A 13,471-nucleotide genomic window follows, 5' to 3' on the forward strand; every position below is an offset into this window, starting at 1 on the left:
GGTTTCAGATATTGCCGTACAAGTGACTCACGCTGCACTAACTGAGGTCTGTTTTCAAGTTCATTCTTGACCCCTGATTTTGAGCTGCCACTTTGAAAAGTCAACAAGTTTAGTCTAAAGTTTGTCATTTGTGATTTAAGATACCAAGTTTAAGTATCCAAGTCAAGGGTCAAGAGAAAACAGCACATCTGGGTTTTAGAGATATTGATCGCTTTCTTTAGCTTCCACCTTTTTGCCAAGAACCCTTCCATTCATACTTCCAAGAGCTACATACTGACTTTATGACATAGCCCTAGACCAAAGCTTTTCCTACTTTCATCCTCTCGTCAGCATGCTCTTTGACTAACAGCATGTGATACGCACTGCCGGGACATTTTATGGACAACATCATGAACATAACAAAACTTTCAGAAGGTAAAGAGTTTAAATAAGCAACAAAAATAACTGCTTCTACACCCTGCTGAAAAGATCGGCTTTGACTAACATGAACTTCTATACCGGTCTAGACTAGTTAGCACTACGATCCAAAACTGTATGATATATGACTGTACTGTACTGTAAAGTACTGTCCTAAACTATTAATATTACTGTACAAAACATGAAGCTACGTAAAACAATCACATTAACTGTTACAATAAGTTGAAAATGGAGGCTTGCTATTTTAAAATGACAAACAAAGCATCATTTGATGTTAATTTTCGCTTTTTTTTTTATATTTCCTGAAAACTCAACAAAACTGAGCACCCCTAAAACAAGGTACTGTTAGATGTCAAAGTTGAATGAAGAGAAAGACTCACATCTGCAGTGCTTTCCATCAGCTGTGAGCTGGTGCCCATGTCTGCAGCGGCACTGGAAGTGAACTGAAGAAAGCTGGACACACTCATGCTCACAGCCTCCATTATTCACTGCACAGGATAGGAAAGCTGAGGGAGGAATAAGGAATAATCAAATTACTGTTAAGAGACATACACTGTCATTTTTTTATCAATTGAACACATCCTTGCTGATTAAAAGTATTAAAAAAAAGAAAAAAGTACAGATGCCAAATCTTTGAATGGTAGAAAAAAAATCTCTATTTTGAATAGATGCTATTGTTTTTTTACTTTTTATACAAGAATCCTTTTACAAAAGGGTATTACAGGCTCCAAAAAAAAATTAAGCAGTAAAAACTGCTTCCAACACTGATAATAAATCAGCATATCAAAATGTTTTTTAAAGTATCGCGTGACACTGAAATCTGGAGTAAATGCTGCTTCAAAGTATATTAAAACATAAATTTAAAATGAAAAATAATTAGCTTTTTCCATATGCTTGATCAAATGAATGCAAAACTTAGGAGCATAAGAGACCTTAAAACATAAAAAAACTTTTGAATGGATGTATGTGATACATTTACACACACAAATCACACATCAGATTTACTATCCTCGTAGGCACTCTCCATAGGCGTTTTTTTATTTTGTACAAAGTGTACGTTCTACAATTAAACTCCTCATTGCAAATTGTCAACATTTTCGCCCCCAAGTCCACAAGAACTGGCATATCTTCTGGTCTAAGTCTCTTATTTGCCTTGTACACGCATAATGAATGTAATCGTATGCATTAAAATTCATCAAATCCTGTCAAGCTTTTTTACACTTTAATAAGACTTTGCAGCTCAAGACATTAAATTAAAAAACAAATGTATTATTCTTGGAAGAAAATAATTAAAACCCGTCAAGTACTTTGTTTGCATAAGAGTGCACTCACTTTATATAATACTTTGTGGTAGCACCTTTGGCTTTAATTATATCAGTAATTCTGTTTATATTGGACTCTGTCAATGTAGCACATCTGGATTTTCTTTTTTCTTACAGAAAGGTTCAAACTGCAAGAAGACTTCCAGTTCACAGTCTGGTGTGGGTCAGTTCACAGATTTGTTACACATCTGAAGCCTGTCCACTGACAACATCATTCCTGGACACTGATCTTTCTTTTTCAAAAACATTTTCTGTTTCAGCAGGCTGTGGGATTTGGTGTATCATTATTTAAAGGAACGCTATGCTTTTTTGGAAATAGGCTCATTCTGCAACTGTTCGCCTTTTTTGAATCCATTCAGCCTATCTTCGGGTATGGAGATAGCACTTTTAGCATAGCTTAGCATAGATACATAGCATTGCGATCAAAAAAGACAAAAAAGTTTCTATAATTTGTGTACCAAGACTGGCGGATAAAGGAAAACTGTGATTTTCTAGGCTGATATGACTAGGAACTATACTCTCATTTTGGTGTAATAAGCAAACTGATAAAAAATATTAACTCTGGGGGAGTCAGAGAATGAGTCTATTTCCAAAAAAAATGCAGTAGTTTTGCACAAAAACATATATTTTTGAAATCCTAATTTACTGTAATATCCTTATGTTATAGCCGGGCACCTGGCCCTGATAAACAGCTCATAACATAATACTTCCACAACACTTCCACAATTCATTTAATATCTACTTCTTTTGACTTGACAGTTTATCTTTGTACATAATGTGCGATTTGCTTGCTTGCTGTTGAGTATTACATCAAAATCAGTTTTAACTTTCACGTGAATAAAAAATACTATTTCGATGAAAAAAATATATATTTTATTAGTAGATTTCATTTTTCTCCAGTAACAGAAAAATAGAAATGTGGAGCAATCATTCAACAGTCCTGTCAAAAGCATTCTTCGCCAATCATCCAAAATATACCAAGCAATTCCCTTTTAGAAGCTGAATCATTTAATGAAAAAAGTTCACCGCAAACGGCCATTTGTTTCTCAGATGACTGATATGAAGCTTTGATGGAAAAACAAACAGTCTCTCATCGTACTCAAGTGTTTGGATTGTGATGCTTGGCGATGTTGCCATTCTTCTGTTTTTCAAAAAGGATAGTCATCTCAGGACGGAAACCAATCATAATATTCGGTCGAATACCACTAAATAGCTTTGTTCTGCGCTATTTGAAAGCCATCTGGTGTGGTGATAAGGGAATGGTCATTGTGAATGTTTGTGGTTTAATAACAGACATTGAAAACACTGCATGACCAGTAACTTGTAGTGTGTAATCTTATCAATGATGCCTTATGAGTACGTTCGTACGATTTGTACGATTTAAGACTAAAGACTAGTGCATTCGCTCTTTCATTATCTTGTTCCTAATGATGCAGCAGGGGGCGGATGATGACCTTTCAGTCTGTCTTCTCCACCCTGTTCCTGTGAATGTTCAATCACCTCTTTCATCAAACAGGGTCAGAATAGGTCACAGCTGAGCTCCAGATAAACACAAAGCTAATGTACAGCTAATGTAGTCTCATTTTTCTGGCAAGCAGCCTCTCTCTGTAAGTGCTGCCATTAATATAGGTGCTTTTGAGTACCAAATAATAACTATATTTACCAAATTATGCAAGGTTAGTAAACTTTGGTAAATTCTAGGTAAATTACTGGTTTGTGCTTGCTTAGGTACTTAATATTTTTTAAGGTTTTTGAAAGTTTCTTATATTTAACAAGGCTGCATTTATTTGTTAAAGTTAAGAATTAATATTTAAGATATATTAATACAATTTAAAATATATTTTTTAATTTTTATTTTAAATTGTATTTAAAATGACTTGTTCTGTGACACATGATCCTTTAGAAATTTTTCTTTATGCTTAAGAAACCTCTCTCATTAGGTTTTGCATTGTTAAATATTTTTGTTAATATCGATGATCAAAGTTCAGTGTATATATATATATATATATATATATATATATATATATATATATATATATATAGTCACTATTATTAAAATGTGTCTCTCCGACACAAAGAGAATAATACTGCGAACCACATATCATAAGTCATTAAAGGTAAGTGCTGCCAAATGTCCTCAATGAACAGGCATAGGCATATATATATGGATATACATAATATGAATAGGCATATCAGTCATTCTGAACGTGGAGGAGTGACCTGTCTGTATTAAAAAATCCTTCCATATAATATTTGCACTCCAAGACATCCAAGACATATTTTTCAAAATGTCACATAAATCCTATATAAGCAGACAATTGTCACTCTTCTCAAATAAATTATCACAAAAATGATCTAAAACCAGAATACATTTTTGGAATGGTGTAGTGGGAAAGCAATTGGGAAAAAATGAAAAATCTTTACATTATGAGAGTGTGTGTAATAAAGGATAATGATAATATTTCTTTTGGCAGAAAATATTTGGGTAAAATTAAAAACAATTAATGTCTCGGTCATAACTCACAACTTAATAAGCTTCTGGCAAGAAATATCAGCAAGATTACTAACTTCTAGAATTACTGTTAACCAAAACCAAATGACCCTGGATAAAACCCTCACTGATTAATTAGCGCCATGTGTTTCTGGTTTATTCTAGTAGTGTGTTCCATCCCACTTAGCCTTGGTTCAGATTGTGGTTGTATAAAAAAGTTGGTTTGATAGCGGAAAAAACTGATAAATGAGCCTGAAGCCTGACTGGAGCTCACAGCCCTGGACTCTTCAGGTCTCTTGGGAAGGAAAAAGATTTAGCTGCTGATTCAGCTAAAACAGAATGAACGACAATGCTGCTACTGCATCAGACTCTCGGCAAAGTCAACAGATCCCAGGATGCATCTGGAATATAAATGTCATTTGCTTTTTTCCATGTTAAACTGCATTGGAAATGGGAAAGAATGTTCTAGTTTCTGACTTTTTTTTTTTTTTTAAGAAAATACAGCATTTCAGTGCTAACTGAAATAAAGATTAAATCAAATAAAATATAAATATTATATAATAACCAGATCCAACAATGCATCTGGGATGTAAATGTAATTTGATTTTGTTTAAGCCAAATTCCCTTGGAAATTTAAAATAATGTTCTAGGTTCAATACAAGTTGAGCTAATTCATCAGAATATGCAACATGCAATTAAATATGACACAAATAAATGTGTTTTTTAGCAAATACAACAGCATTTAAGTGTAATTGAAAAAAGCTGAAATCAAATAAAATATAAATATTAGATGATAAACTTAAACTGGTTTGCTAACTAACATTGTCTGGCTAACTACCTGAACTAAAGATTACAAAAACTAATATAAAACAAATAACATTTAAATGCGAATACTTTTCTAAATGACAAAATCACGAAAACTTAAACTGAAGTTAAGATTAAAACTTAAAATATAAAATAAAAGCTATTTTAAAATATAAATAAATACTATTAGAGAACATAAAAAACATCACCGCAGCAATGCATAGACTTCCACTGTGTGTTTTGTTTTTTTGTTTGTTTGTTGAAAGTAAAACATATCACAGATGCTACTAAATAATCTGATGCCATTTTACATTCCTTTCATTTCATGTACTTTACTCGGAGCTTGGAAGTAAAATGACAAATCTCAGAGCCAAGATTCCCAAAGAAACATTTCCCCCCATGAGCGCACACAGAAAACCACAAGATTATAACCATATTAAAAGGGGGGAAAAGCTTTTTTGCAAGTCATGTCCAAATGAAAGTCTTTTTCAGCTGACATGTGGCATCTCAGCTGGAAGATGAAGCATCTTGTGTGGCTCATTGTGTGACACGGGATTGGCTTTGAAGAAGGTATTTGACTGTAATCATCATACATAATTATTATTTAACCCATTCTTATTATCGCCACAAAAACCATTAGCTAAATTGATATGTTCACGAGAACTGTTTATTCCCACAGGGTTTTTCCCTAGCTAAATTGTTGGGTTTCACCTGACACCTTCTACACAATAGTCACATTTGAATAGATAGAAGCGATGGTTTGATAGCAGGCCTGGCAAGAGAACAGTTGGTTCGTGATCTGGTCTATCTCAAAGGTCCATCGCAAACTCACCATGACAAGACCAGCACAGTACAGAACAGTAGCAAACATTCCACTATTAAGAAAACAAGAGGCTCTTTGATTCCCCCTCATACACAGAGCTCAAGGTGGGGGAACCCTGCTAGCTTTGAAGAGAAACCAGTTCTAAGCAAATTTTTCTTAGGCCGTGATGATTACAGTCTCTAAACCTTTGGATGCGGGCCCAATCTTGTCAGTGACCTCTCTCGACCCCCGAACGACTCACCTATGCAGGTGCGTCCGTCGATGTGCAGACGAAACCCCGGGTTGCACTCGCAGTAGTACGAGCCTCGGGTGTTCACACACCTATGCTGGCAGCCCCCGTTGTGAACCTGGCACTCATCAATATCTGAGGAGGAAAAAGCGAGGTAGTTAGTATGTGGTTGTGCAAGTTTTCAATGCATTCACCTAAGAAAACGAAGCACGTCATTCTAACTTCCTAAATTAACCTACTCTAAGACATATGCGAAACCATATTTTGCTGTGTCAGATGCTGTTCTGTTTCGCTTTTACTGAAGTCTAACCTCGAAAATCAATAGCTGGCGACTCAGATGCTGCTGATGCACTGACACAAAAGCAAACCTGTTTTTAAACCATCATTTGTGTCCTTTGATCAAACTGAATCAATATTTTCATTTTGTCATACATTGTATGTAAACTTTTTTTTTACAGTTTCACAGACAAAATTATGATAATGACAACTTTTGGGCCATTTCTGGGAAGAACTGAGCCTTTAAAACTGCTTGAAGGCCATTCAAAAAGTTATTACCTTTAGTGCACTTATGAAAATGTGGAAATGTGCGATCTGCACATTATAAAGATCTTCAGGTGAATAAGCCCTTTGTGTTCTGTCTGATTCAGGCCATGTGTCTCATAATCACCCTGACTTTTAAAGTTGTACAGCCTGTGCTTAGTTTAATTACAGTAACAGAGCAAACCGATCAGGTAAGGATCAATGCAGACAAGCTGAAACGCAGGATTCAAAACACTGCCATAAAATATGGCAGCAGCGTAATATTAAAGTGAGATTAAATAGATCTGACATTTAGAAAGGAAAAGCTAGTATGCTTGACTCAATACAGACTACCTTCACTACTCCCATTTCATACTCAATTTACATTCATGATGCAGTGGATTACACCGGGTAGCCTATTTAAGGAAAAGATGCAAATAGGATAATTTAGGTCTAATACAGGTGCAGTGATGATCTGAGAGAAATCAGAGATCGGTGAAAGCCCTGCTGGTGAGAGAATGTAATGTCAGCAGACCATGCCAATGATTGAGATATGAGCTCCGTTTTATGGGCTGCAACTTTATTATATGGATCTGTAACATCAAAATGAACAAGTGTAACTGATTCGATATCTACATTGGCAATAATCGAAAATAAAAATTATAAGTGCATATAAATTAATATTAGTTACAGAATTAGGAAATATTTTTTTTTTATTTATTTAAAAATTAAGTATAAATAATACACTCATACACTCCCCTCACATGGCTGCTTGTCCTACAGTTTCATATATCTGTCCAAGATATACAGTGAAAGAGCCTTGAGAAAAATTTCTGTAGTTCTTCTTTTAATCCTCTTTATCTATAAATGAATCGGCCGATTAACGTTTTGGACAAATTAATGGAGGACTAAATAGTATTTTAAAGAAAGCAATCTTTTTCAACCTCCTTATAGAGCATACATAGAAATGGAAAGATTTTTTTCCCGGACAAATGATACCAATACAATAAAATATAGTTATTGTAGGGCCAGAAAAACTTTTAGCTGTTGGATGCATGGCAAAAACGTAAGAATCCAAGGAGAGGATAATTCAAAGTATGTATTGCTGCAAACTATAATGAGATGTCTCCATAACTGCTTATATTTTGGTGGTAAATTAAACAAATCAGACTCATTTATACATTAAATATTCCAGTTTGAACTCCACAAGAACTACTACTTAAGAAAATCCTTTAGATTTAATGTGTGTGAAGGTGGTTTAAGTTCATATAGGCATGTGCCATTTCGTTTCAGATCATCACATACGTATGCAAACTTAGTTACCACTAGCTAGGAAGATGGAAGTGATGGTCCAGCGGTTTTACTCATTAATGAATCTTAAGTCTTTAATAGACAGACTGTCTGACCCTGAGCAGTTCTGTTTTATGAGGCATGTCATATTATAGCTAAATAGTAGACGGAAAAAGCTTATTATTATTATTAAATCAACATTGTAAAAGGCACACTTGTTGCTAGGCAGATTTTTTTCTTCTTTGTTATTAGCAAAAGTTTAAAGCTAATCTACAATTTTAAATCTCAAATCAGTATTTTATGTCCACATATTTATTTATTTGGTAAGAAGGCATTAAATAAGTGGGATAATGTCCAGTCATCTGGTCATTGTTCCAAATTAAACCCCTTCACGGTGAGCAGACTGACTGGCTGTATATTATCTATTAGTTAACTATAAAACACAATGACATATAACAACAAATCTAGGCTGATTTTCAATATGTAGTTTAAATAACTGTTGCTAATGATAGATCATTTCTGTTTTTTTGCCAGACAAACAACTGCAAAAGGAATGTAATAAGATGCAGCCAAGAACCAGATGAAATCCATATTTGATTTTGAAACAAACAAGTAATTATCTGACACAAGGGACATGCTTGATGTGACATAAACAGAGGAGAAAATAGGACAGTAAATATAAAGATGTTTATAAACGACCATAAATATAAAGCCACGCTGAAGAAAAAAGTGGCAGTGAAACAATTTTCACTCAAATATTACAAGTTAATTACAAAGAAATGGCAACATATGGATGATTGTTGTTTTTTTTGGTGTTGTTTTTTTTCTTTACCACAGCCAGTTTTCTTTAGTCGTATAACACAAAGGTTAAATCTTTTTTTCTTCTGCATAGATACACAGAGTTATTGAAACCCCATCTTGCCAGTGGTGAAACACATCTTTGATATGCAGAAACAACTGTAACTATATTTTCGTGGCTCTGTGGTGTATCTCGACCGGCCTGACACAGCAACACTGGCTCAGCCAATGGTGTGAGACTGGGGGTGGGACTATCACCTTGTCCAACCAAACTGTATAAGAAGAACTTTGATTGTTCAGTGCTGTGTCTTCCTTTAAAATTTACATTTAAGTTTTATAAATAAAAATAAGAAGGTAATCAAAACCACCTGTCCAGGAAAGACTGAAGAAACCTTATTAATAAGAGTGTTGTAACAACTCCAAAACTGAGCTCAGACGGAGGAGGAACACAGCGACAGCATGTCAATAAACAGCAAGATTTTAAATGAGACTTAGGAAATGCAGCAATTCATATGAAAGCCCAGATTTGGAGCCAGCATTGGGTTTAAATATGTGCTAATAATTAAATAGTCTGACAAATTTCAGAATATCATTCAAGCTGCATAAACCCCACAAGTCCTTCCACAAGAGCATGGAAGCAAGAACATCTGACTAACATCTGACTTTGTAACACGATAAATGCCACAAAATTGCTTGGTGACCTAGTACAGAACTTGAACTTTCTTTTTTAATTTGTGTCAAAACCTTAAAACCAAGTTTATTTCAATGCTAAAATCTCATGTATTCAATGCGGTCTGAGACTTCTGGATCCCACAGTGCACAAGGTAATAGTGAAACCCACATTTCAACCAAAACAACAAATGTTATATTGTTTGGCCCTCAAAGTCCTGCAGTTATGTGAGGTACAGCTGGGACACTGCAATTGAATCAGAAGGTAAAATCAACGACATATGTGAGCTTGAACTCCTCGGGTCTAAAGGTTAGAGAAACAATTGCTTCTTATCACGATAACCCTGAGCTGAGATCACAGACCTTTGCTTTGAAGTTTAGCAAAGATCTGGCTCGATATCATAGACGCGAGCCACACTTCAATCTCGCATTACTACCTGTATTACAAACATTACAGGCTTGCGTGAAGACTGTCACATTTGCTTTGCCAGGTAAATGCAGCTTAAAAATGCATAGCTCTGTGGTGCCAGAATGTAAGTCTGTCTTCCACATTGTTGGAGTAAAGAAGGCACATCAAATAGGAAATCACAAGGCAAAATGTTAGTCCAATATTCATAAATAAAGAGGATCAGAGGAATTCTTAGGAATGAAAAATAATGGACATCTCTGACTGCAGACTGATTATGCCAAGCAGCCTCCCTTTAATCCAAAACACGTTTCTCCTTAATCTTGCATTCCGTGTAAGAGAGCATTACCCTGGAGCACGTTCATTCAAGACCAGTTCTCAGTTTAAGGTCATTACGGAAACCTTGGAACCTCAAACCTTAAAGATACGAGACCCAGATTAAGTCAAAGAGACAACTGCAAGAATTTGCGATATACAGTTGGAAAGTTTCTTTCAGTAAGGATGCATTAAATTGACAGTGAAGACATTTGGAATACTATTTCAAAAAATAAATGCTGTTCTTCTGACTTTAAAAAGGTCAAATCACAATTTTGTCATATTAGTCATATTAGAATTATTTCTGAATGACACTGAACATGAGAGTAATGACTGCTAAAAACTCAACTTTACCATTAAATAAATAAATTATATCTAAAAATATATAAAGATGAAAACAATGATTTAAAATAATACTGCTGTGGTTCTTTTATTGTTTTGTCCACAATGAGTTTGTCTTTCACAAGAAATAAAAAAAAAACGATATATCCTGGAACATTCATTTCTATCTGAAAGAGTTCTATGATCTTAGCATGTGTCATCTTCTTAGGTGCTGCAGAATACGTAACGCTGAGGGTATTTTAATATTCATTGATGCCAAACACCTTAGAAATCATTCTTTATATGCAAAACAGATTTGCACCGAATAAATAGCAGGCATGTCAGAAAATGTCATTTTCTTACTTTATCACAGATATCACTGTAATGAATCACAAGACGACAAATGCTGAGCTGAAGTTTGTGTACTCAGGTAAAGCAAACTCAAGGTGTTCTAATGATTGGTTACGTTCTGACAGTCTCCCTTACGCTCCTAATCCCTCAATTTAGAGGAAATCCATAAATCCAACTCTACAAATGATTTTTCAACACAGCCTAAACTCTTTGTCACTAAAACATTGAACGTGAAAGATTACTTGAAAAGACTAAGTAGTCTAAATTACAGATTTAATTGGCTGCAGGTTCCTAAAACTGAAAACAAACATTCGTCGTTCGTATAGTATTTGGCAAAGACTAATGTACCAGCTTATTATTTGTTTTGTTACACATCTGACATCTGTTCACAGCAGAGTGAAGGCATCATCGTCTCCAGTCCTTCACGCTGAATTACGAGTGCTGAAAGAAGCTTCTTTAGTCACAGCCAAGACATTACCAAATCATACAGCACGACTGAGTCCTGTCCCAGAATTTCTCTGAATTCACATAGTCATTAAACTAATGCATAACAAAACACGCTGGCTCTGAGTAGAAAAACCAAATGAAACCTGAAAATCATTTGATAAATAACAGTAAAGTTTATTCTCCTAATCAAGGGGAATAAGTTCACCGAATCCAGTAAAACTCACCTGCCCCCAGGTGTCTTGTGTTGTATCCCTGATATCCATTGAAGCAGGTGTAGCAGTTCCTGTGATAGTAGCGGTAGCGTGTATTTCCAGCACCCAAACATGGGACCAGCTGGGTCCAAACGGTACATAATAGCACTAACTTCAGCCAGTTGGACAGCATTGTCCGAGAGCAATGTGTTACAGACCTTACTCAAACAGAAATAAATAAGATCATGCAAACCAAACAGGATAAACAGACTCTCAGCATGTCCATTATACAACAGAAGAGAACTGCTGCTGTGAGCTGGAGAAGCTATTTAAATAAGCTGTGTGTCCTGGCATCAGTAACAAGTAATCTCTCTCTCTCTCTCTCGCTCTCTCTCAGCATTGACAGACATGTAGTTTCTCGTGGCTCTGTCTCTCTTATTATGTCTCCATCTCCTGTGTCCAGGGCAAGCCTCTGCAGTCCCACCCTCCTATCTGTCTCTGCTCCTCCCTTCTCCTCTCTTAGGTATTGATGCTGAGACGTTTAGCAAATGTTCGCTCAAAACAATTCAGTGAACAGTGGACATTTTCACAATTGGGCTCACATGCTGGTCACTTTTGCTTTTACTATTTTTAGTATTTCTTTTCATTCTGACTACATTTTAATTACACTTTCCCATGAAAAGGTAAATAAAGGATTACTCAAAATTTTTCAGTAATTTGACTACAATGCTGTAATTGGTTTAAATAGAATATAGTATAGACTATATAAAACAATGATTAGACACACTTTAATTTAAGGTCCAATTCTTGCAATTAACAATCCTCTGACTAACTTTAATCAATTTAATCTAATTTGCTGCTTATTAATAGTTGCTAATGTACTTTAGGTATTGGGTAGGATTAGGGATGAAAAAATATAGTCATGTAGAATATGTGCTTTGGAAGTATTAATAAACAGCCAATATGTTAATAATAATAGATGATAATAAGCAACTAGTTAATCGTGAGAATTGGTCGCTAAAGTGTTACCAGTGGCTTTAACATCAAAATTTAATATATAATGTTAAATTAAAATTTTTGTTTGTAATTTGACCTTTACCCTTTAAATACGTTGGTCAGTTTAATAATAAATTTATGCAATTTTATATTATTTTTCTGAAGCTAGAATAATAGTTTTGTCTACCCTCCTTCACTGTAAAAACAAACAAAAGTTTACAAGTATAAGATATCCAAAAAATGGACGTAAGGGGTTGAACATAGTCTAGGCCTCAAAACTAAACACACTAACCTCAAGTTTGGTGAAAAATTGCAAACAGCAAAACAATAATCCTATAACAGTAACTGCATCATTTATTCATGCTTCAATGAATGCTGGGAACTCACAAAACCTAAACATTTCAGCAACATGAAATTCTTTGTTCTGACAGCTCAAAAGGATTCGTAAACTGGAAAATATGCAGTTCCATTTTTTACTGTGTTATATTGTTGAGCTGGTTGAGAATGATGGGATTCAGAAAGTATTAGTAATAAGTAATGCTAATAAGGAGTTATGCTATAGCCTAAGCAGTGCTAAGCAGTAACAGGGGTTGCATCGACTAGGCCACTTCAGTGCTCTGCCATGATGCTTTAAGCTTGCAACAGGATAAGAAATCCACATTTACACACCCTTTCCAAACAGTTAACAATACAAATTAATTCATACTCTGAATGCGCTCCACAAGACATGTTTTATTATATTACTGGAAACTTACAATTTAACTGAAGAAAGCACACTTTAAACCGCTAACTGCAGGTAAAATAGTAGCTATAATTTTTTTAAAGCATCTTACCCAAAAATGATTGTTAATAGTATAAAAGTTGAGCGCAATCCAGAATTGAACTCATAATGCCTTTTAAATTTAATTCAATTTTTAGTGAGGGAATAAGAACAGGAAGCTGAACTTTTTAATAACCTGTCAAATATGGGCTTTCACGATTATAAAACCACCTTTACAGCTGTCATGAGATCATTTTATTAAAAAGATGAAAGAGCCCCGGTCTTGAATTCTCATATAGCCATTCCTGTCATAAGCGCAGTG

At 34.9% G+C, this 13,471-nt stretch overlaps 1 protein-coding gene across 2 annotated transcripts in view; it reads right to left on the reverse strand.

The window, feature by feature from the left end:
- The window catches only part of megf6a (multiple EGF-like-domains 6a), a 55,418-nt gene that overhangs the window by 21,650 nt on the left and 20,297 nt on the right, over positions 1–13,471 (reverse strand). The window contains exons 1-3 of one of the 2 annotated variants that reach the window (XM_043224675.1): positions 11,427–11,811; positions 6,099–6,221; positions 798–923 (exon numbers count right to left, since the gene is read on the reverse strand). In XM_043224675.1, the coding sequence (XP_043080610.1) occupies positions 798–923; positions 6,099–6,221; positions 11,427–11,586 (409 nt within the window). In that variant the 5' untranslated portion in view covers positions 11,587–11,811. Of the gene's footprint in view, positions 1–797; positions 924–6,098; positions 6,222–11,426; positions 11,812–13,471 lie in introns of those variants that run through there. The other variant, XM_043224674.1, reaches the window with a different exon arrangement.

Source organism: Puntigrus tetrazona, chromosome 23 (genome assembly GCF_018831695.1).
Source record: "Puntigrus tetrazona isolate hp1 chromosome 23, ASM1883169v1, whole genome shotgun sequence".
NCBI classification, from domain to species: Eukaryota; Metazoa; Chordata; class Actinopteri; order Cypriniformes; family Cyprinidae; genus Puntigrus; species Puntigrus tetrazona.